The sequence below is a fragment of the Bombus pascuorum genome, chromosome 4, assembly GCF_905332965.1.
Source record: "Bombus pascuorum chromosome 4, iyBomPasc1.1, whole genome shotgun sequence".
In the NCBI taxonomy this organism is placed as follows: Eukaryota; Metazoa; Arthropoda; class Insecta; order Hymenoptera; family Apidae; genus Bombus; species Bombus pascuorum.
Window position 1 is genome coordinate 6,485,557 of NC_083491.1, and position 25,104 is coordinate 6,510,660.

The 25,104-nt window shown below is 30.5% G+C and overlaps 5 protein-coding genes across 11 annotated transcripts; 1 reads left to right on the forward strand and 4 right to left on the reverse strand.

Annotated features, from left to right (window-relative positions):
- Positions 1-3,633: 3,633 nt before the first annotated feature.
- Positions 3,634-9,836, reverse strand: LOC132906421 (4'-phosphopantetheine phosphatase). Of its 5 annotated transcripts, none has more exons than XM_060958593.1 (14): positions 9,392-9,743; positions 8,937-9,216; positions 8,627-8,810; positions 8,459-8,551; positions 8,183-8,336; positions 7,591-7,781; positions 7,226-7,500; positions 7,017-7,169; positions 6,837-6,924; positions 6,533-6,737; positions 6,280-6,437; positions 6,039-6,208; positions 5,633-5,956; positions 3,634-4,110 (listed from the first exon to the last, which is right to left on the reverse strand). In XM_060958593.1, the coding sequence occupies exons 1-13, from the start codon at positions 9,498-9,500 to the stop codon at positions 5,644-5,646; spliced, it is 2,373 nt and encodes a 790-aa protein (XP_060814576.1). In that variant the 5' UTR covers positions 9,501-9,743; the 3' UTR covers positions 3,634-4,110; positions 5,633-5,643. The 5 variants fall into 5 exon arrangements, with proteins under 5 accessions (XP_060814576.1, XP_060814578.1, XP_060814575.1 ...); XM_060958595.1 differs by lacking the exon at positions 3,634-4,110 and having other exon boundaries at positions 4,183-5,956; positions 9,392-9,587; positions 9,710-9,836; XM_060958592.1 differs by lacking the exon at positions 3,634-4,110 and adding an exon at positions 4,183-5,567 and having other exon boundaries at positions 9,392-9,742.
- Positions 9,837-10,163: 327 nt separating this feature from the next.
- Positions 10,164-14,099, reverse strand: LOC132906246 (alpha-1,2-mannosyltransferase ALG9). 2 transcript variants are annotated; one of them, XM_060958251.1, is made up of 12 exons: positions 13,949-14,099; positions 13,481-13,619; positions 13,139-13,344; positions 12,936-13,049; positions 12,746-12,856; positions 12,382-12,664; positions 12,199-12,315; positions 11,908-12,121; positions 11,681-11,822; positions 11,482-11,611; positions 11,260-11,390; positions 10,164-11,181 (listed from the first exon to the last, which is right to left on the reverse strand). In XM_060958251.1, exons 1-12 carry the CDS (start codon positions 14,026-14,028, stop codon positions 11,037-11,039), a joined length of 1,812 nt encoding a protein of 603 aa, XP_060814234.1. In that variant the 5' UTR covers positions 14,029-14,099; the 3' UTR covers positions 10,164-11,036. The 2 variants fall into 2 exon arrangements, with proteins under 2 accessions (XP_060814234.1, XP_060814235.1); XM_060958252.1 differs by having other exon boundaries at positions 13,481-13,633; positions 13,949-14,055.
- A 262-nt stretch (positions 14,100-14,361) lies between these two features.
- On the forward strand, positions 14,362-15,712 carry LOC132906247 (cilia- and flagella-associated protein 300-like). The gene is made up of 6 exons (XM_060958253.1): positions 14,362-14,496; positions 14,615-14,696; positions 14,780-14,849; positions 14,912-15,084; positions 15,147-15,319; positions 15,390-15,712. The coding sequence occupies exons 1-6, from the start codon at positions 14,402-14,404 to the stop codon at positions 15,586-15,588; spliced, it is 792 nt and encodes a 263-aa protein (XP_060814236.1). The 5' UTR covers positions 14,362-14,401; the 3' UTR covers positions 15,589-15,712.
- A 216-nt stretch (positions 15,713-15,928) lies between these two features.
- LOC132906245 (uncharacterized) lies at positions 15,929-21,300 on the reverse strand. 2 transcript variants are annotated; one of them, XM_060958250.1, is made up of 11 exons: positions 21,184-21,300; positions 19,384-19,537; positions 19,267-19,314; positions 19,004-19,188; positions 18,810-18,930; positions 18,209-18,737; positions 17,932-18,137; positions 17,614-17,851; positions 16,515-16,731; positions 16,277-16,449; positions 15,929-16,188 (listed from the first exon to the last, which is right to left on the reverse strand). In XM_060958250.1, the coding sequence occupies exons 2-11, from the start codon at positions 19,515-19,517 to the stop codon at positions 16,090-16,092; spliced, it is 1,950 nt and encodes a 649-aa protein (XP_060814233.1). In that variant the 5' UTR covers positions 19,518-19,537; positions 21,184-21,300; the 3' UTR covers positions 15,929-16,089. The 2 variants fall into 2 exon arrangements, with proteins under 2 accessions (XP_060814233.1, XP_060814232.1); XM_060958249.1 differs by lacking the exon at positions 21,184-21,300 and adding an exon at positions 20,089-20,787.
- Positions 21,301-21,461: 161 nt separating this feature from the next.
- LOC132906115 (uncharacterized) lies at positions 21,462-25,096 on the reverse strand. The gene is made up of 6 exons (XM_060957984.1): positions 23,266-25,096; positions 22,943-23,135; positions 22,704-22,864; positions 22,478-22,627; positions 22,224-22,345; positions 21,462-22,133 (listed from the first exon to the last, which is right to left on the reverse strand). The coding sequence occupies exons 1-6, from the start codon at positions 23,397-23,399 to the stop codon at positions 21,664-21,666; spliced, it is 1,230 nt and encodes a 409-aa protein (XP_060813967.1). The 5' UTR covers positions 23,400-25,096; the 3' UTR covers positions 21,462-21,663.
- Positions 25,097-25,104: the final 8 nt, after the last annotated feature.

Sequence of the window (25,104 nt, forward strand, 5' to 3'; positions counted from 1 at the left end):
AGGTGGAGCGCAGATGTAAAGAAAACCAAGGCGAAGCGTAAATCTTCGCGAAGATGGAACCGCAATAAACTACTCCGTTCAAGGGAACATTAAGGGTGAACTTTGGTCGTGCATAAACCTTCATATTTCCTCTTTTATTTGGCGCACGTTCCGCAAATATGCATTCCGTTTACGTAAACGAAGAGATCGATTATAGAATTAAAAATGACGCTATCGTTCTTCCTATGGAAACACGTTCGGATGGAATTAAATAATATCGTTAAATAGTAATATGAAATAATACCACGGTGGAGAAATGATCTGCGACGCGGCATTGCAAAATATCGAATGGATGCGAAGTCTGATTATCTGATTAAAATTCAGTATGAATAAATATGGTCGTATCGCGTGAATATCGAACATAAACGATTAAAGATTCTAGGAAAATAATCCATTCGCGATTCATGAAATTATCTTAATGCGCGTACCTACATCCCATTTCATTCTCCGTGCAAACAAATCTGAGAATTGCAGGGCTGCGTTTATCACGGTGCAATCGTAATAAACAGCTGCCATCCCGGCGAAATTAAAACCGAGCCATACTCATAAACCAGGCTCTTTCATAAGCGCTTACATGCGGCACACGTGAACAAGCAACCTTTTTTCACGTGTTTTCACGTGTTCACATTTACTCTCTGTGTCTTTCTCCTCCTTTTTTTCTTTTTTTTTATTCGCTACGCTGCTATTCAAAGATACATACGAGCTTTAATAACAGCTGCCAAAACATTCAAAAAGCACGCGATTATAGAAATCTTTAACGAACGTCTTTTTGTACATTTAAAAAAAAAAGGAGAAAGCGTCACAAAGAACTAACGAATATTCTGGTTGCAGGAAACGCGCGATAAAATGTGACGCGCAAATGAAAACAAATTCTTCTCAGTTTCCGTTTCACCAGGCATCGCCTTGTCAAAACTAATTTCACATAACCGAACCGTATCGTGCGAAAACGGACAAGAATGAAACGAAACGGTACCCCCGACGTTCACCATTGTTCTCCGTGCACTTCCGGAACGACCGAACGTCTGTTGACCATCAACAACACTGGGGACTGGCGATAGCTTTTAATAACTTCGCGCTGAACGGGATCGAAACCGAAATACCATCGTCCGATGCATCGTCGTTATTTCTTTCTAAGGATTTTTCGCGATGTTGCGACTTAAATCGTCGAGTTTGGATCGAATGGAATTATTTCATCCATTTATACGACGATAGCATAGTTTAATAGCGCAACATTTCTCTGCAAATTCCATCGATACCTAAGAAAGTGACGAACGAGTCGTGATACTTGAAACCGGCTTCGAATTGTTTCGCATTTTTCCAGATCCGAAGAATTCGTTACAAATTGATAGTTCGTACGATATTTCGCGTAGCGCGTCACGAATTTCATTTCGGTGAGAGCAACGATAAAAAAAATCCTCCGCATCCCTGGCATAGATAAGCTTACGCGAACGAGAGCGTGTTCTAATTGCGAAATTAACGTAATTAGAGCGGCGATGGTAAAACGGAACGACGATTCATCATTTCCTCATCGTTTAGCAAATTTATCGATGCGAACTTGCCACCGTTCATCTATCAGCCCCCGGCTGTTATCGCTGTGTCCGTCTTAATAACGTCATTTGACGTACACGCACGATAGATGAACAATTCAAGAGAAATTACGAATGATTAAATTATTATCGGGAAAGATTGCCGTCGATATTACTTTGGCTAGTATCGAGTAAACGTGACCATACTATTTGGTACTTTGAGAAATCTTCGAGTCTTCGTCTAATCTAACGAATCGTTCATCGCAGATGATCGCATGATATTCGTACAAAACCTATTCGTCGCGGATCGATTCCACTTCTAGGAGCTTGCAATAACCCTTCGATCTCCTTTGACACGCTCTCCTCTTCGGGATTGAAAAAAGTTAACGTGAAAAACGTCTAACGATAACCGATTCCTTTTCAATATTTTCCTACCCAAGTGCTCGTCTAAGGTTGCCAATGCAATTCCTGACGATGCGACATAAGGATCCATTAGATACGCGAATCCTCGAGGATCGTAGCTGAAACCCGATGGTAGAGACGTATTCGACTTACGTTTCGTTTACTTTGAAAATATCCATGTTACATCTTAGTTATCCATCGATATATATATATATAACTGTGATTTTCAAATTATCAGTAATCGCAATAATTTCATAATAGTTACACAGGTCATCGATTGTAGTAGTTTCTGGAATTCGATCACAGTTGCAGCATCTCTGTGCCGAGATGACACCAGCATTTTCAGATTCCGTGCCCAATGCTGGAAACCCAATAGGACTTAGATGTGATAGGTGGCTCAGGATCGAACGTAGAACCGTCTCTCCTTCTCCGGCTCTATCATGAAAAAGGATTGAAGAACTTGGCTCGTAAATGTGTTTCGTTCCAACCCACTCTTCATTCTTCTCTCGCGATACTTTTTTTATTCTGAAATCTCACGGAACGGTCTCGAAGAGAATTTCAAGCAATGTTCGTTGACAGGAATTTTGCGTTTTAGATTATGTTTGACTACATTTTCTCGTACTCGTAGGGAAAAAGTGAAGCTCGCGGGGATACCTTCTATCTAATCCCGTTCTTCATTCTCGTATTGTAGCGACTACCTAGCCGCGGTAGCGGTGCTCGAGAACTGCGAGCGTAATTTCTACGAAACCGTTTCACGTCAGATACATGGGTGCAAGTGCAATCCGCAATCGCGGAGGAATCCCTAGGAAGGAATTAAAGCTGACGCGAAGAGCTCTCAAAATATCTACCCGCACAACGACAACATTGTGTTCATGTGGCCACAAATAAGCGCATACGCGAATCTTCTCCTACGTAATCTGCATGAAATTACGTAGTTAGAACACTGGCATTAAACTTACGCTTATAGCTGCGAGGAAACTTAGACTAAGATTCGAAACCAAAAATCTGAACGCTGGATGTCTCCGGTAGTGCTAACAGATCTTTCGTTTTTCAAAGATTCAACGAAAACAAGAGTTTCGCATTAGAAACTACGAGGAACATCGACTTCCGGTCGAGAAGGATTCCATCTCGTTGCTAACTGGTCCTGCGTTGCCCTACTAGAGCTGAGTCAACATCCCCTAGGTCTATTATTTCCCTTGCAAACAATTATAAGGATTCTCTGGGCGAATAAATCTAGCTAAAGCTCAATGCATCGTCAGCTCGACCAGAATTTCAAATGAAATGCGAACTTATCAAAGGGTTCGAGAGAAAAGAGAATCATCCCCGTAATTAACATTTCATCTCGTTCGAAATGTTATCGCGATTTTCTTTGCCTCTTAGCGTATCTATATTTGCATAAATTATATTCTATTTATTCTTTCCTTATCCTGCATCTCCTGTTATTTTCACGAAAATTAATACTCTGTAAAACAGCGTCATCGATACGAATAGACGTTATCGTGAATTTTGTTATATTGTAATTTATTACGAAAATAATTGCGATACGACTAAATACGAATTAACTTTCGCAAAATTTTCGATGCTGTATAAGATTGAACATAATCTGAGTAGATCTAACGACAGAAAGGATTTCTACCGAAAGCAATACTATCGATCGAAATGAAATATAAAATTGGTTAGATAATCTCTTGCATCGCGTTCGACGCATGAACCGACTTCTAGAAGCAAACCATCAGACAATATCGCCCAACAGGAATTTAATAAAGCCAAACTGTAGGACGTTGCGTAAGATGTGGCTAAAAGAAATGAACGCGGAACGTGCTTCGCATACATACAATCACTTTTCTTCTTTTCTCGTCGGTCTTCCGATTCTTTTTCTGATACTTTTTTCTTGCTTTATCAATAGGTATACTAGCCGATGCTTCCCTTTTCCGTATTTTCTTCGCGAAAATGGTTTATACTATACATCTTTTACCGAATCGTCCTTTTTTGATCTGAAAGAGCCTCCTTTTTGCTTCCTTATCGGATATACATAATAGACGGAACGATACAGATTGTACCCACATGACCTCGATTTCCATTTTATCTACTGGCACGAATTGAACATGAACATGATTTATGGATCTCGCTGATAGAGGCATTCCTAAAAAGGTATATATAGCTCTCAAGAGGATATAGAATAATTACATATTATAGGTACTAAAAGAAGTAAGAGTATGTTGTACGAAATTTATTATTCAAAAATACATTTGCATTTGATTCGTAAAATAAGATATTATACACTGCTGAAAATAATTAGGAGATCGTTATTATTGACTTGATAGATTGACATGTTATTCGTATGATATCGAGACAAATATTAGCCCTAAGACAATAATTAAAAAAAAAAGAGTATATATACCTAGTAAATAAGTAGTATAATCAAACGCGAAAAATGATCATTTAATTGTTTTGAGCAGTGTATATGAGTAAAAGATCAACATCGTAAGTATGTAATATAACAAAATTTAGTTAGATCAATATTGTGTTTTTGTTTGGTTAAAACAATGCGCAAATGAAACTATTGTGAAAGCAAAACTTCTTCGACTTGATTAATTATTACTTTTAATGATCGTTAGAATATCCTGTAATTAAATCTCAAAGAAGTTTACGTTTTATTTACATTTTACAAAACAAATCAAATATCACATAGATGTATATGGATTGAGTATTAACAAATGGTTCACATAGAAGTTTTTAATTTGTAAACCATACTAACATCGTTTTAAGTTTCAACAATTTGTTCTGTATTTAGTTCATTTTTGTCTTTTATTCGTTTCTCCCTATAAAATCTTAGAACTGTATTCTAACAAATTGGTCATTTTTGGCGACGCATATCTTGCTCATTAATTTCATGTAAGTGATATTCCTCTTGAATTCTTTTTCACAAAGAAAAATATGTTAAACAAAAAAATTCCTAATTTTACATGAAGCGATAGATCTCTATACAAAAAATTTCGAAGTCAAAAAACATTGGTATCTTAAACTGTTTTACTTTTTATGTGTTATTCTATTATATTGTCTATCAATTTACTGTTTTAATTTACACGAATATGTAACTTTCTATTAGAACGTTACATTATCACAGAATATGTACTGTACAGTATTTATATGATACAGATCTGTAATCATTATAATTGGTCGTCATTATTCCCTTTATGTCATCTTCTCTCTAAATCACGAAGAACATAATTTTATTATTTTTGACTAGGTGAAACCAATGTTTCTTGTCAGTGCCAAAATTTTCATATTCAAATACATTGAAATACGTTTCATATTCGAAACATGTAGGCTAGATCACGAAGCTTGGTAAAGATGATTTCATGATATTAAAAACATATTTCCGAGGACCAAGCTTCATTCATAAATACTATATATAAATTGTATAATAATTACTCTATTGAAAACGAATAACGATAAATTTTATAAAAAAGTATTTAAATAATGTTTCTTGTATAATATTTTCATTCAAAATTATAAGTATACGAAGATTTTCGCTTCTTCTTATATACACACTTAAATATAAGTAAAGAAATACTTTAATGTATCAGTTTTCAGTTTCTCGAATTAAAATAAATCTTTCAATGTGTATAATTAAATATACATAATCTAATATAGTCACATACGTTTTTATCATTTATCCCTTTGCGTTGCACGTGCAAATGTCCGTTGCATTCTCTGCACATTCTGATGAACATTCCTCTTTCATTTTTATTTCTATATCACAAACTTTAGTATTCGTTGGTGGACGTTCATATTTACATATTACAGCATACATGTCACCACCTAACCGAAGGGCTAGCCATCGATTTTTAACAACTGCTAATTTCAGACATTCGCAAGTCATCTTTGCATAAAGATTCGTATGAAGCGTTCTACCCATTCCCTCTAATACGATAAGATCGACGTTATGTTTTACCATCGCAAGACATAGATCTAAATTGAGTCGGCTATTAAATATCAAATAATTCGTTAAAATATGTAAAACAACAAATAATTATCTTGCAACTATATATATATCACAATGATTACCTTAAATCAAGACAGGGACTAGCTTGAGCTGTCTCCATGGCAAACAAACGATTTTCTTTCAGAGCTTGTCTAATAACTTTGCATATTTTTGCTGCATCTCGTAATGTTACAACCAATTCTGGATATGTAACATCATTTAATGCTGGCATAGAATTAGCGCACAGTATAACCTAAAATAATTGTTATTTTAATTTAGTAAATATGGTTGTGGTCAAATTCGAAAAAATATAAGACAACCAACTTTTGTTCCTCGTTGCAATAAATCACGAGCAAACGGTAAAATTCCCAATACTATATCAACTCCACTATTGTCAACGAAAATAGCAGCACATTTATGAGGTGGACCAGTTTTCAATCTCTCTATCCAATCATCCAAATCATCTTGTAGCCAAGGTCTACCTAAGTTTAAGAAAAATATCATATCATCTTTATTAATGATTGTCTTTTTTAATATATTAATCGTGATCATAAATGTCACAAGTCTGTGACAGTACCCGGTATTTTTGCTTGAGCTTCAGCAAAACCAAAATCTGTTGTCTCCATTAAAGTTGCAACAGCTTGTGCACCCCAGTCAAACATATTACCACTCAGAACTCCCAGAATCAAAGCTTTTATTTTTTCCGCACCTTCCAATTCATCGAGAACTGTTATACGACTTTTTAAATATGTTAAGGCTTCTTCATTCTCCTTTTTCTTTTGCTATATGTAAAATAAAGATTACAAAAATTAATTAAACATACATATTTTTAAAAAATCATAACATTATCGATCTAAAAATAAACTTTTCTAGAAACTTACATGTAGATATGGATCAGGAAAATCGAATTCCTTCATGCAGTGTTCAATAGTATCCAATAATACTCTGACTGTAAGTGTTCCATAAGCACTATAATGTAAAATGATTTAACATTATATTACAAATTATAGAATTATAATATATTCATATGATGTATACTTTTATTACTAAGCTGAACTTACAATGGTTGAAGATGTAGATAATGCAATCTGTTAACATATTTTTCCTTCAGTTTTGTTGCTCTATCTTTTGCAGTTGGACTATGTGGCTGACTGTGAATAGCTTTGGCCACAAATTTATCCACTGATTCTTCAAGACACTGAAGCCAATAATCTCTAGAAATATTAAACATTGCTGTATATGGTTAAAAGATCTACCATTCATAACTCACCTTGCTTCTTTATCCTCAGCAAGATCAGTTGTATCAGGATTGTAAGATGCAGGATCTTTCAAAAGTGGACAAAATGTTACAGCAGTTTCTGCTTGATCAATTTCCAACTGATCTACTTTAATTCCAAGATTCGTAGATATTGAATCTTTAAATCCTGAAGACCCTGCATAATTTTCCAGCCAACTATATTCATCAGATTGTTCAGCACCATACAAAAAGGCCCCAATTGCACCAAGATAACCTTCATGACGAAGGAAAAGAGGTTTTACCTTACCCTACACATAATTTAATAAATGTTTATCATTATTTAAAAAAAATTTTGTTTTGAACTATGATTACGTAACAATGAGAAGTTTGAAACTAACATTCGACCAATATTTGATAGAATATGAAATAGTATGCATTGATAGAGGGTGGTTACGAAGAAAGTAACCACCAAAGTAAACTTTATCCATTTTATGTACAGTTGCATATAAACTTGCTATTTGTCCAATGTCATTGCTTACAGTAAATAAAAGACTTCTAGCAAGATCTGCCTCAGAATACTTTGGTCTTCCTAAAATCCAAATAACGGAATTTATTTCTTAAGAGATTTTAGCATCTTATATGGTTAAGAGTTTTGAAGAAAAGACGTAAGAATATAGGTACTAAAATGATTAAAAACCAAAGGAAAGTATGTGATAATAAATAAGTTAAGCATATGACATATAATTTAAGAAAAATGAAGATATATTTACATGTGTAATCTATAGTTTTTACATATAAGAGGGGATATATGTTCTGAGATAGTGCAGACAGGTGTGAGTCTCAGGTTGTGTTGCATACTCTAGATGCTGTATAGGAATGAGTAAAAACCAGAAATACATAATCCAAGTTCTTTTTCTAACCCATGAAGCCAAAACATAAATATAGATATAAATACCTAAGCATCCTATCAATAATTGTTTACTTTCTTACCTTTATCATTATAAGTAACCTTGCCAAAAGAAGATGCAATAAGATCTGCAGATAAACCTTGTGAGGAATAATCGCCTGCATAAATATCCTTCACTAACATATCAACATTACGGTGATCTCCCCTTTCTGCAAGTTGCAGCAATTCATCAAAGCCCTGTGTATTTTTAAACATTTTTAAAACTGTACTTATGTACTTCAGTAATATTATATAAATATAAAAACCAATAAACTATGTACATCAGCTAATGTATATTGGACTACATTTAATACTGATACCTTTCTTTTCGTAAGCAAACAACCTAATCCCCAAAATGTTCCACCTCCTGTAGCTGTACCACCAACTCTTTCAAACACTTTATCAGATTCAACCTAAAAGTATTACGTAAACTTAAAAGATAATGCACTACCCATTGAAGGTGACTAATCACTATATTTGTAACTTACTTTAAGAATACTGACACCACTACCAATATTTACTAACATATATGGAAATATATTAGGATCAGCTTTTTGAAATTTATATTCAGGATTCCCATGTCTTTCAAATTCAAATGCTTCACAAGATATATTTTTAAGTAAAAAATTACAGCCTTTTATTAAACATGCAAATTCATCTTCTTTATCAACTCTAAAATAATGTTTTAATTGTTTTCACTTTTATGTTAGAAGTATTTGATTTTAAATTATAAAGATTTCATTTAACAGATGAATGACAAAACAACATAACTAATATTATCTTATATAAAATGCTTACATTAAACCTAATTTTTCTTGTAACAAAGCATTATATTTATATGCTCCTCCACCAGTCACTTTAATGTTTTTACCATAAAACCTCTCAACATTTACTAAATTCTCCTTTACAAAATCCAAACAATTTTCAATGTATCTGGTTTCAAACTTAACAAAGTGAAGTCTATTGCCTTCATGAACTCTGTATGCACGTTCTCCACTATTTCCTAAGCCTGTATCCTCATACAATGCCTTACGATAACTAATCGTTGAATAATAAGCTATTTTTGTCAAAGATAAGCCTGCAATCAAATTAAAGCCAGAGCAATCTTTTACTGCATTACTAAAAGATAATAGCTGATCGTGTTCATTTACAATAAATATACACAATTTTTTAATAACATTTAAAATATATTCTTATCTTAATTAAATTTGTGCATAAAAAAGATAGTACAATAATGGTAGGACAATACATACCAATGTCGATCGCGAATTTTTGAGCATTTTTTAAATTTGCAAACACTTCAACAGCACTTGGCAATTTTATAGAATGAGTTCGTTCATCGTCGATTTCCAACGTTTCCATTTTATATTAATTTTAACAAACAAACTACTGTGCTTTGAACCGCGTAGATACTTTCACGACTACCAGACGGTATAAGAACTACATCACCTTAAATATTAATTTTATCATCGTTTAAATGTTTGCCAATGAATATCACGTACAGATACAGTAAAAGAAATTTTTCTGCTCTAGGACATACATGAACGTGCATGAATTAAATCCTTGTTTACCTGAAACTTATCACGTTGATTTAAAAATGGCTATTAACATTAAACAGATAGAAGCGCCGTTTGGTATACATGGCGCTAAAAATTTGATTTTAATCAAATATTGCGTAGAATGCTTAATCACGTATAAATTAAGAAAACAAATATTATAGTTGACATTTTTGTAGAATATACGACTTAGTGGAGAATAGTACGATAATATGATTAATAGCAAACAAAAATTATGAAATTATAATTCTTTTTACATACATTATTTCTACAAAAATATGTTCATACATTGGGATATTTGTATTTGTAACGATAATTTTGACTATCCAGCAATACAATAATTATAAAAACTTATCTAACAAGGAGACAACAGTATATATATATTTAAATATCATATATTATTTTATTTAATTAATACATTTCACCACAATTATATACAAAATATTGTTAAAAATAAATCAATAAAATGAAATAACAATTAAAATATATTGGGAAACTTAGATTTTATACAACATGTTCATGGAGTAAACAGTTATATTAATTTTCATCAGAATATTTATAAAATATAATACAATAATTTACAGAACATTTGCAATTAAAATTAATTATATCGTACTTACATAAATATACTCATAAATTTACTATATATATATACAAAAATTTGTTAATTACAAAATAAGTATTATTTAATCATATGTAAATGTTATTATTAAATATTATTCACCTAGTACGGAAATAATATTATTATATCTACTCCTTTAATTTTCTTATACTCGTATATATGTAAATTGGTGACAAAGATACTTAGTAGCCTGTTGGAATCTGTATTAAAATGTTAAAAATGCAGTAATTAAGTTAATATACTTTATATTGTTTAGTATTTTGTAAGTAAACAGTTATTATGAATTTAATTTTTTAGTATGATACATCTTTAAAAATTTGTTACATAAATTTATTGCATATATTATATATATGTCATACTAAAATTTTTATATTGCCCAATAAATTAAGCTACATTAATCACGTAAAATCGCTTATATATTTTTCTACACCAATTATATATTAAATATGAGCGCATATATATTGCTCTATATATTAAAAACTGTTTATTAAAACAAAAAATTTCTATTGTTTAAAAATCTGATCATGAATTTCTTCGTTTTGAGCAAAACTAAAAAATTGTGTAATCTTTTAGTTTTTTAATCATTTTTGGTTTTTCTTTGAACTCATTCTTTTTACCCTTTATCATAAAGTACGAAATCCATCTGAAATACAATATCAGACATGTCATTTCCATGACACAGACCCTGTTTATTAAAATCATATACGTGTCCCAAAATTTCTATTCAGGAAAATTTTGTATTTTTTCTTTTGATAAAAGAGGAATCGATTTAAATTTAATATTTTGTAATAAATTATATGAACCATATGTACAAAATTTATGTGACACAAAAGGAATATAAAACGCTCGGAAAAATCGATGCGATCTGAAAAATAAATGAGACATTAATTTAACATAATAGACATAAACAAAATTTTAAAATTCAAATATGTAATTCACTCACCTTGCGGAATTTAAAAATTTAGATGACGTTATTATCGTGAAATTATCATTTATTCGAGAATAATTTGGTTCTAAACTTGTGTCAGTACCAATGTCCAGGTCTAACACAAAATGGCATTTGTCTAAGCTAAACTACAATATAAAATATTATTGATTAGATTAGGCTTTGTATATAAACCCATACTTTTAATATATTTATATTATGATATAAATATCATCTTACATAACGTGTAGGTTCTTCTCTATTCATATCATTAAAATACGGTTGTATAATACCAGTTGCATTTTCATGATCTAGGAAAGGTTGAGGTAACTGACCCTTAAACTCTGATCTGAGATACTGAAGTTTCCAACTAAAGTATTGATTTTTTAGAAAATATGTATTGTTTTAAATTGTATTTGTCAAAAAATATATTACTTACTTATTTGATGGAAAGAAAAAGCTGCTCGGAAATCGGTGCCACTCTTTACCAATGCAAAAATTGATATTAATATCCTTAAATATTTCTCTCTCTAAACCAAGTTTATTAGCATCGATCATTACTTCCATTGGCGCATAATAGCCTGATGTAAAATAGAATTTTATCTTGAGTAAAATACACTTCATTCTCTAATTAATAATATACTTTGAAAAATTTTAGCTTTTTACCTTTGTATATTGCCAGCGATCTTGATATCCCAAGAAAACCACATATTAAGATAGCAAAAAATGTTATATGAACAGTATATTGTAAATAATGATAAGCAATGTGTGAAGAACTAAGCTTTGTCCTGATAAAAAAATATAATTTTTGGACAGTATCTACAGCTATACCTCCAACCAAACAAATCATTGGATATACAGGAAATAAAAATCGTTCTTCCTGTAATCAAAATATGACTATAGATATAGTCATGTGTTTTCATGACCTTAATTACTAAATAATGTTACTTAATTTACCTTGTGAGGTTGTAAGAAAAACACTAAAAACCAAAGATATAGTGGTGCCAATGAATACCAGTAAGATAAACATTGACGATCTCTTGGTCTGGCTGGTACAATTAGCCACACTAAAAGCTATATGATTCATTAAGGTATTAATAATTGTGAATGTAAAAACATCATGAATTTTACAAATATTACCAATCCAAATGGAGCCCAAAGTGCACCAACGAAAATGAAATTAAAGTTTAAAAATCCATTATAAATATAATAACTGAAAGGTTCTGTTCCATAGATATTTGGCCCATGATTGGTGAAAACATTGTACATTACAATGTTCAATGGTGCTATTACCAATTTCCCGTAATACATTGAATCTATCCATATCATTGGTACTAAAACAACAACACCAGATATGATGACCCATTTCATAAATTTACTCCAGTCTTGTTTATGTATTAACATTTCCATTGCAATTGGTAATCTGCAAAGGATATGAAAAAGATTTATAGCACTGTTAGATTTCTGCTGTTTAAACTACTCTAATTTTACATAAAAATTATACCCAAGTAAAGCAGCAAATGGCCATCCTAATAAAGCTGATATAGCTGTAGCAAAGATTGCTAATTCATACTGACGGCCATACCAAGCTGCTGTTGCAGCAGTACTCAAATACCTGTATAAAAAGCATACAAAATTAAATAATCTAATTATTTCAACATTTGTTTAAATGATATTAATTTCATACAACATACATTGAAAAAGAGGATGGTAGAAATGCAGCACTAGCAATATACATGCCAGAGCTGAGGATAAGAAATACTAATGTTAATCTCCCTATATGAATCCCAAATTCTCTGCATACATTTCTATCAGAGAAAAATGATAAAATGTAATTATTATCTTAATATAATGTTTATTGTTAATGAGTCCATAATATAATTCAACATATACATACTTATAGAAGTATACTTCAGATAAAGCACAACCCACAGATAATAGACATCTTACAAAATAAAAGACTAGAACAGGATTTGGTTCTAGTAAGTAATGATAAAGCTTTGCTGGTACCATATGAATCAACAAATACATATATGATCTTAATGCATATTGTGGACTATATTCCCATGTTTGTTGACCGGTCCCATAAAGCAGATAGTGACTCTAAGACAAAATGTAATAAAAAAATAATATATGTTTATAAAACAAATAACTCATTTATTAAAACAAAATAATGTAATACAAGTAAATTTATACAAATCATACAAAATTATTGAAACTATTAAGAACTATTCCTTACTGGTTCCCAATAGTTATAGGTTTCATCACAATCTGTTATGTGGCTCCAAATAGCAGAACAAAATCTAGCTGATAGAAGCAGCTTGAATGCTGTATCCACACCGGGATATATGAGACCAGTATCAGAGGATTCTTCTGGTCTGAAACACATACCCTTAATTTTTGCTTAAGATATGTATTTAATTTCACATGCATGTTTGCTTCATAATTAGTAGATTTATCATATCCTAAGTAAAGTTTGTTGGTGATAAATTAAATACAAAAATAAAATAAGATAATTATCTATTGATAATTATAGAATTTCTATAAAATAACATATTTATGGTTCTTCATTAAAATAATTTAATATAGAATCACAAAAGAAAAGGTTAACCGGCATACAATACATTTAACTTTATTAAACACGAGATAACTAAACAATGTTCTATTCATTTTTTACTATTAAGAAAGAAAAAAATATTGCGTCTACTTTGAAAATCTTCTGCCATTCAACTTTTTCAGTTCTTTCTTAGAAACAAAAAGCTGACGTTGACGTTGATTCGGCGCCATGATTCCTCAAAGCCTTTTAACTTATTTAAATGTTTGTTAAACTATACCAGTCTATTGATATTTTTGTTGATGTTAAAATCAATACTAGTAAAATGTTATATACATTTTATCAATAGAAAAAATAGATATCTTCACATAATTATGATTAAATAATTGTAATTTATGTAAATATATTATAAATATACATATGCAGCTTCACATTTACTGTAACTATATTTTTGCTTGAAAATGTGATTCTTATAATGTTTCTAATTCTCATATTTTTCATATTTATATTATAATTCTCAAAAATATTGTCTACTTGTCATGTAATAATTTATATATATCTTTCTCATATTCTTATCTCCATAGTAACAAATAACATTGTGTAAAAATGGAGATTAAACCCAGTTATACATTTGTACCTCTTGCACAAAAGAATTTTGTTGGAATAAATGATAAAACGATTCAGGAATTTCTTTCCAAATGGTAACAATATTAATTGGTATATTATGTGATTGATTTATATGTATATACACGCAAAATTTAAAAGTTGATCCTTATCCCAAGAGTTGAATATAATAACAATTTTATTTCAATCTTACAGGGGAATAAGAGGAAATTTTATTATTCAACATTTTACATTCAATGAACCCTTTCAACAATATCATAAATACCATTTGGCTGAAGTTAGTTAATTATCATATAATATGTTTTTAACTTAATTTTAAATAATTCTAATCTACTATCTACTATCTTTTAATTGTTTTAGGCTTTCTTTCAAGATAATATTGTCACTAAGGAATTATTAACAAAACAAAGAAATTGTTGGTTAAAACAAGGTAAAAAGATATTTTTCTATAATATGATATTAAATACTGTTAATTTTTGCCACAATTAATAGGCATAGTAGCATCAAGTGTAGAAATAAAGCCAATTCCTTGTTCTGTTCTAAACATGACCTTTTTTAACAAACTAAAGGATCCCAAAAATGGAGTTGTACATAAGTCTGGAATTATTTGCAAAAGATATGATATGGAAATAGAAAATTTTTTAATCTCTGATAATCTTAGAGCGGTATGGATCTTTATTACAATTAATTTAATAATAATATGTACTTATCTATAGTAAATTTATAGATGTTATTAGATGAAGAATGTCCAGAATATAATTTATATTCAAAAGATGAACGCGAAGAATTTATATTTTGTATTTTTCAAATGCTTGTCCTTGGAGGAACATTGTGTCAATATGAGGATGTTTTAAATCCATATTTAGAAGTGACAAAGGCCATTTATAAAGATTTAGTAAGGTTGTATAATACTTGCACAAATATTTTGTTCTTAAAGTCAATAATAATTATATTTCTTTTATTATCTTAGAGTACAAACGAATAAAGATGCAGAATTGTCAATTAGTACAATAGTTCTACAAATAGTGGCTAAAGATAACAGAGGACAAGCTTATTTTCCATATGATCCACATCATAAGCAAAACATAGGATTTCTGTTAATTGATGGTACTACTCACGAAATCACAACATTCTTACATCAGTTTGGAGAATATTGTCTTTTACAATGAATGTAAAAAGAATTTACACATATAAAAAGAGTTATATTATAAGAATATTTTATTAGTATAAAACGTTATTTATTATGTAAATACTGAAAATTTTTATTAATTCATTACATTGTATTGTGCATTATTTACATTTTATATTCAACATATACCTAATACATAATAGTTTGTTGAAATATGCTAACACTTAGTAATATAAAATTTAGTAATAACAAATATTTTGATTATGCAATTCATAAATACTCTTTGGTATCACGTTAGTTGGCACTAATCAAATTAAATAAATAACTTGGGATACTGTCTGTCTTGCACTGTTTTGTTCTATACTTCATTTTATACCACATTTGAAATCATATAAATGGTAGTTTATATTATTTTTTCTACATTATGCTTGAGTTTAATATAACTCTAATCACAGCACCTTTATGATTTGTAGACTTTGTTCTGATGTTTTCTCCATTCCATTTTTAAATACATGTGTAACTTTCTTCAAACACTAACTGTTTAATCCTTACAATAACAGTATTTTCGTAAATGAAATAATGAATTTTCTACACATCTTGCCTGAGATCCATACATATTAATCCTACTAACATCTGAAATCTAAAATACAAATCTCAATATATTTTCATTTGTATATTTTTATTTTTTAATAGCTATATTGATTAATATAATTTAATTGCAAACTTACTTTGGTTGAAAAAGTGTTTTTCTTTATATCATAATTAATACTGACTTCAAATAAACCAAATCCTGGTTCTGTTTTTACTTTCAACTGATAAGTTTCAGTAGTTAATTTTGTTTTTGCACTAAAATCTCCCATGAAACCATCTTGATCTCCCGATTTGTAGAATTTCAGTAAATCTACAATTTTACACTTTAACAATAGCAGATCAACATAAGTAAGAATTATAAATTGTTTACAATACCTTTATTAGGTATAAGTTTAGCTGCCCACAATATCTCTTTTAATTTCAACTCTTCACATATGTTGCGATGATTTTCTGTATAAACATTAAGAAATTGGACAAAATACTTGGCTGCAGCAATCACGTTATCATCATCAATTGAAATTTCTTGCCAACTCAGGCATGCACACCAATGTGGTTCTATAAATGCATCTGCACACGTTCTCTCTAATGGTATCTGTATCGTTATACAATATGATTATTTATCAATTTGTAACATTTATTGTAAGTTTATATAATTATTTAAAAAACATTAAATTAGGAAATTAAAGCAGTGACAATTCTGTTTTGTTTTTCTTTCTCAATTTGATATAATGTAAAGATATATAATAGTATAATTTAAAAAAAAAATGAATAAATATAAAGTATTAGGTTAATTTATAAAATACCTAGTGCAAATTTTTTTCTCTGGGAGCTATTCCTTTTTGAACTTTCTTTACTCATAATACCTGATGAATAGGGATGAAATATAATGATTTTGAGTTTAGGAATCCATTGATTCAAAAGTTATGCGTTTTTAAAGTTTGGTTCTCTTAGTGTACTATATGGTTTACTTTAACCACGCACAAAAGCACGTATATGTTGAAATATTCCCGGTATTTCTCTTATCTCTTGGCAGCAGTTTTCGATTCGTTTTTGTACACTAAACATCTCATAACTCTAAAGATAATACTTTTTCGACCCATGTTTACTGAGATCTTTTACCACTAGACTAAAATTTGGTACTAACTTCTATGAACACCCTGTACAGTCTTACCAATACTAATTTACTCTATTTAATCTATCTACAACTTTTCTACTTTCACGAGATAGTACCTAGTTACGTCGTCATAGTATATAACAACAAAGACGAACGTTCTGTATATCTAACAGGAATAAGACGAAAAAAGCCATACAGAATTTTGCAACCTTTTACGTATAATAGCTTTTGAACGGGAAAATTTTTAAACTTAAAATTACTTTAAGGTATTACTTATGGTTTAAGATATTACTTTCAGTAAGTATAGATTCCGATAAAAAAATATGAGATTTCACATAATGGAGTTCATATAATACCCACCTTATCAAATAAACTAATGGCTCTTTGCTGACGATCTCCAATTTTTGGTATTTCAAAATTCAATATGCTTTCTAATGTTTTGTGAACGTCAAACGGTGTCGTTAAATAATGTGTATTATGTAAAAAATTGGCATAAGCTTCTGGATAAACTCTTTTAAACCAAGGAGGAAAAACAAATGAAAAAAATGGTAATCTTTCCTCTTGTTTACCTTGCAGAGTATTACGAATTTCTGCAAACCTTTAAAATGAAATTTACAACATTAGTTTTTTTAGATGTACGATCCTATACAACAATTAAATTTTTCATATCACTCAAACCTATGTCCATGATCACTCATCATTATCAATACTGTATTATTTAAATGACCAAATTCATTTAAGTTCTTTAACCAATTATGTAAATCTTCATCTACTGCACCTATGTCATTATAAGAATCATGTGAAAGTTCTCCATGAAAACCAAATAGAAATTTTGGTTGATGTTTGTAGACATCAAAAATTTCTTTAATATAATTCAGCATTACCTAAAAGAATACTAATGATATATAGTTCAGTAATTGTAATATAATAAATATTAATGAGAATTCAAACATACCATATGTCTAGGAATACTTCCAATACAATATTTGTTGTAATATCTAAAATATGGTGCAGCAGCTAAATAGAATGTTCTCATATAATGATCAGTTGGTTGTTTCTTAAAACCTTTTAGACGATATGTGAAAGTTCCAATATGATGGACATCCTCCATGAATCCTGTTATATAACCATTTTCTTTGTACTGATTCCATATCATAGGATATACATCAACATAGTTTGCCTTTAGTCCCATGCGTTTTCTAGTATCTGGAAGTTCAAGTTCAATCTTTCCAGTAAGTATAGGAATAAGAGCTTGTGGTGTTCCATCACCTACTATATTGTACCCTTCTAGTATTAAAGCTCCTAAGTATTCTTTTAAATAATGATATGTTTTTGGTAATTTGCGTATAAATGTATTTCTGGATAGAGAATCAAAGCCAAACATAAGTACATTTAGTTTAAGGGCCTTGTTTCCAACATATTCCCATTTACTTTTCTTATTTACTTCAGGATCATCCTTTACTCCGGCCATAATACTGTGCCATCTAAAAAATTGTGTAAAGTATAAATTTAACTAATTTGTCAATTGACTATTTTTCTTAATATGTTCTTCTTACTTATTTCCATCTTTTGATTCACACTTAATATCAACAAAATCACTATGTTTGAGAACATAGGAATCTTCAGATTCAACAGCAGGTTGAAACAATACATTGTAATCATCATCCCTAAGAATTTCTGTGAACAATTGAAATAATTATGTCTAGTATGTTTAATATGAACATATGTCATTCAATTTCATAAAACTAACCACTGAAAGAGCAAATTATGGATCCATGTCTTTTCTTTGCTCTGCTGCTAATAATTAATCTTGAACCATGGAGAATAACCCAATTTTCTGGTGTACATTGCAAAGGTGGAACATCGTGAATAAATTTGGTAATTTCTGGATTAGAAACATTTAATTGAGGTAGTTTGCAAGCCACAACTCCTTCCCTGAAAACATATAGATCTCTTTGCATTTTTATATTTAAAATAAAGTTATTCTAATAAAATTATATATATTATATGTACCCAACATAAGATTGTTCAGATTCCTTAATTAACTGAGATATGTGTATTCTGGAATAATACAAATTACAATTAAAAATGATATATTCTTATATTTTAAGGAATTAAATGATTACTTACAGTTTATCGAGATTTGACAAATCATTGTCACTAAATCCCAGTTCTGAACGAAAAACTTGTACAACACAAAACAGCAATAAGACAAATATAGCTGTTATTGTGAAACGACGAAGATAACATGACATAATCCTCATCTTTATTTAGTATATCATATCTGGAAAACAAAATGTATATTTTTATCTTATATTCTGCATATGAATGTTCTAACTTCTGGAAATATTTCAGGGTAATAAATTTCTTTAAAATTTAATGTAGTTTTCAAAAACACTGTAATTAATACTGTGATTAATAAATAAAAACATTTGTTTATGTACAGTCACAAAAATTTATTATACATATTAATAATTAGCATTAGAATTAGACATCAACTTAAATAATAAAAAGTCAAATAAAAGAAAAAGAAAAATCAATTCAAAAAGAAACATGCCATTTAAACAAAACTTTCTACATATAATTTTAAGTTTGTTAATTTTGAATTAAATTAATAGACAGCATTATTATGTAGCGCCTATTAAACTATTTCCTTTGTGCAGAACATTGTATATGGTTCCTTACTAAATCTAATCCTTACTAAATTTAGAAATTAAAATTCAAGTCCTTTTTTCTTGTTATAAAGTACATTACAATTATTATATATTACTACATTATGGCTGAAAAGTTTCCTTTAAAAAATTAACTGGCAAGTTTCTGTTAGCATAAACGTACGTAAAAATCGACAATCCAGCAACTGGATAAGTGACTTTCTATATAATGGCAATACTTATTATGTTCGTAGCGTAAACGTAAACCCAATCGATTTTTTCTTAAAAGGAACCGTCGAATTAGAGAGAAACTTTAAGATTTATTGTATAAGTAATTATGTAATGTATTGAGATTTTTTCAAGAAGCTTTGTTTTCTGTTACTTCCACTAATATTATAGGAGTGACAAGCATAAAATGAGCACATTAAAAACATTTAAAAACTTGATGTTTCTTAAAGTTTGTTTTTCCTTTTTCTGCTCATTCATTTGCTTTGTTTCGAAATTATGTCCTATTTTATCACACCGAAACGTTGCAACAGCGAAAACACGTTGTCGGGTATTGACATATTCTCTCACAAAACTGTAGATAGAAATGACTTTGATTCCAAGCTAAAGCTGCCACTATGCAGGTTATTTAAGGGAAATGCGCATTGAAACTGCATCTCGTATATTGCAGAATCCACAAATGCAAAGAGAGGGAAAGAAAGAAATTGAATCTCTAATGCTTTCACCACCCGTCCATCATTATTCTTGCCACACGATTATTATTGATTAAGAACGGAAGGATTTCAATTGTTCGACTTTAATTTTGATAATCTTTTTTAAAATGATAGCATAGAGATAATAAAAATAATATATATGAAATATTAAGCAAAGGTGTTTGATAATTTTAAAAATATAATAAATTAAAATTACGTACTTAGTAATGTACTTACTATGAGCAATAAGAAGCTAGTATAAGAATGATTTTGTATGCACCCTGTTATCACCCTAAGTAAATACTTTCTGATAATACTTATCGATATAAATATATGAGTATTCGGTTATCAAACAGAAGATAGGCAAAATTGATATGAAACGTATTACTTAACGTATTATTTAAATGTCACTCAGCACTTCGTTGATTCCTTGTTTAGCTCAATGCATTATTAATTATTTCCAAAGTATGCTGTCTGATCTAGTTAAAAAACTGTGTATTTTGAGAATTCCTATCACTTTATTGCCTAATAATTTGTTATATACTCTCGACAAAAGAAGTAACAATTAAGTAAAAATATACCTGTGAATAAAGCGAAGCTGAAAAGAGTTGGTAAGAATTCCGTAGATTCAACACAATTATAAAGATAAACACTCGTATCAGCCGGAGGCGTGCCGAAAAATATCGCGTGTACCAACAAAATATCGCAACGCGCAACGATGAACGATAAAGAACGATGCCAGCCTTTCTCTGTGCCATCCCGTTAGGCATTTAGTAATATAGCTCTTACCAACTCCGCTATATTTACGATACAAGTAAGGATTTGAAAGACTGTATTATTTACGCGCGCTTCTAATTACCGATGCGGATCATAGTGCGTCTGCGCGAAAGCATTGAATAAATACGGAATCGTGATAAGGATCTTGCGACTTTGAAAGGATTAACAGCGCGGGAATGTTAACAGTATTCAACAAGGGTCAAATCGTTGACTTGTACCGCGTCTGTGATAATAAATTATAATTTATATCGTTAAACAAAACAATGCAAACCTTTTAAAAGGAGTTAATCGATATACAAATAATATTTTTGATTAGTATCTTTTTTCTGTGGAATTTTTTCCACAACATGAACAGTTATGATATTGTACTGTTCCCGAGATGATTGAATTACAGCTCCACAGTAAGTTCTAAGAGTAAAATAATATCCAATTTCGATAGATACAAATAAAGAATATCCTAGAAAGAGACCTGCAATACCACCAAACGATACAAGTAAATCTAAATAACCAAATCGTACTTCTCTCTTGTAGAGAGCTGTTGGCCATTTTCTCAACATAATTTGATTTGTATTTTTAGAAGAACTTTGTATTTGCGTTACGCTATATGACGCATGGTCGCAAGATAGCCAACAGCTACATCGAGTTATATCGATGTCAACGTTATCGAAACAGGAATACTTTGAAAGTGGGCATTCTGTTTTACCATCGAACGATAGAAACCATGGTAAACACTTACAATATTTAAATATCTTATCTATCAAACATTTCATTTCACAATCATTAAAATTGACAAAATTTATATCTTGCTTAGTATAACATTTTCGTTGTCGAAGAGACAAATAACGAATATCGGGAGTTGAATATGTTATATGAACAATAAATTCAATATCTATAGGAAAATGTGCTTTTACTAGGGCTCTTTCACCTGGACTTGGACTCGTAACATTTTGTTGCGTATAGTATACTCTGCAAATTAAAATCTTAATTTAATAATATATTCAAAACCTTGTAATACAAGTATTACTGATTATATGTCTTTTATGGTAAAAGAATTATTTAAAGAAAGACTTTATTTGTAAAAAGTAGGTACATATTTACCTCAAAGGAAAACTTGAACTGAACATCCTAAATTCAAAACTCCTTAAATGATCAAGAATTTTAAGTGGCTCTAAATATTTAGATTTACAGCAAATACCCACAGCCGTATGTACTTTTATAAATAGCGCGCTACATGATATATTTATTCCCCTAAGTTTTATAATGAGTCATATAAAGTATTGTTTCAATTTTCTGTTTGTAACTGAGGTTAAAAAATTATATTTACTTGTATACGCAGTCACTAATTAAAAGATCACAATCAGGTCCCATTGCTTCAAAAGTTTTACCAAAATTGTTTTTGTTTTTGTAAGTAAGAGGGAACGAGTTTACATCTATACGTTTTCCAAAAATCCAATTGTACAATTGTTCGTATATATATATTTCATCCTATATACAAAACGTAATCTTATGAAAATAAAGTTATGAGAAAATGAGTAATTTTATGAGAATAACAGCTACGTTTACCTCAGGTATATCCGAATGATTCAAATGAAACCAGTCGAAGCAAACAAAGATTTGAGGAAATTCAATATTAACATTTTCTGTCATTATATCTAATCCGGTTATAGTTGGCTCTGTTTGAAATTTATCTAAGATAATTATGATTATAGCTATGATCGCTAATAGCGATGCAAATGTCAAGAGAAACCATGTTAATCTACGAATAAGTCAATTAAAAATTAGATAATAATATAATAAAAAGAGAGAGAGAGAGATACTTTTAAATCGTTAAATAAGTATTTACTTTATACAATTAATTGCAAATAATTGCTGAATTATAAAATTACCTTTCCCATTTAGGTCGTGTGGAATCCACAAAATATGGAACACCATGCAACGAGTTTTCCAAAAGACATTCTCTTGATCTGAATTTCAAACTGGAATGTAATTCCTTCCACGAAGGATTGTATTTGTATTTCATTTTAAACTAAGCCTGGCACCGTATACTTCTGCAGATATATTATTACTAATAGCAAATAAGCTGAATAACAAGATCAAATCGAGCGTTTTTTGAGTCGCATGTCCACTTTAGATCTATATTATGCATATTATGCACGTAACACGATTTATTTATCAGGTTGATCAAGTAAAAGGGAATAAAATAGAATTATAGATTAATGTGTTACAAGGCAAAGCAGTAACGCTATTTAAATATTCTTTTATAATAAAGCGTACCACTTTTAGCTGATCAGTGCTGTTCGTTTAACTATTATACCGGTTAAAAATTTTGTAATGAAAATTATTGATCTTAAACGATAAAGAAACAGAGCTAAGAAGTGAAAAATATCTTACGTTCTTCGCCGAAAGAAACAAAAGAAAACAACATTTATTATTCTCTTTCTTTCTAGAACGAAAAACGATTGCCAACAGGAAACTATCGATAACTATGCGTTTATTCGAAGTATTGTCTTTCGAATATACGTTTTTCCAGTTGCATCTCGTCATTTAAGAATCGGCCATCGTCTGTGGAAACACAAACAGTCCTCATCTTCGTGCCAGCTTCTTTATTATTTTAGACCACCCCCTCTTACGACCACCATCTGCATGCATACCGACGTTGTTCCGGTCTTCATACCCAGGAAAATCGACGATCGTCGAGTTAAAGCGGGTGTAAACTACCCTCTTGATGTCTTCCTCGGATCCGATTTCGCTCACAAAGTCCTCCTCTCTCTTAATGCGAAAATTCATCGTGCCCCATCATCAAGCGTACGAACGTTTGTTTTTCTAACTTAAAACACGTGTTTACGCATCTGAATATTATTCCTCGTGTCTCCTTGCATAGATAAATAAAGAAATTAACTAAAATATCAAACAGACAAGAACGTTTCAAGCGAAGTGAAATATCATCGAAGCGACATCAAGGTTTATCTTAAAAAAGAAAAAACCCAAGAACTGAGGAATTGTATGACGATTACAATTGTCAGGAGTCGCAGTAATAATAAAAAAATGTCTGAAACTTGAAAGAAACGAAGAAAAAGAGAAAGAAAAATGAACGATCCCCTTTGTTAGGGGGCCGCTTGACGCACTGGCGAGAAAATACTTCGGAGAAAAAGAAGCGGCGCTATTCTTGCGTCCAGGTGTGAGCCTGTAACGCCAGTGTAAATATACAACACTTACGCCATTCCAACGGAGCCTCTTCGAAAACTATTAACGTATCCTCCTATTGCGGCTTTGCCGACCATTCTTCCGTTCCGACCCATTTCTCTTTCTACTGGACCATGTTTTCGTCCCTTCGGAACATTAAGTGGCACGTGTTAAAGAACTTAATCAGGTAGCCATCAACGTTAAACAGCCACCGACTCGATCATCGTTCACTTACCGTCCATGAAAGATTACTGTCATTCGCGAATAGTATTTTACCTTAGTCGAGGGTGGATATGATATTTATGCCGTCAGGCACATATGGCGTAACAAATAGTATGCCAAAACATGAGATCATGGTGACTATAGGAGGAGGTTTGTGGAACTGTGCATTTTTGTGGAAAAAATTATTTACGTGTTATTGTTTATAGACTTGTTTATCATCGGATTGTTTATTGTTAATATTACGTCCCATTAAATCAACGTAAATAGAGCGTTATGCTCTTATTTGCCACTCTCTTTTTATTTATGTATATGATGTCATT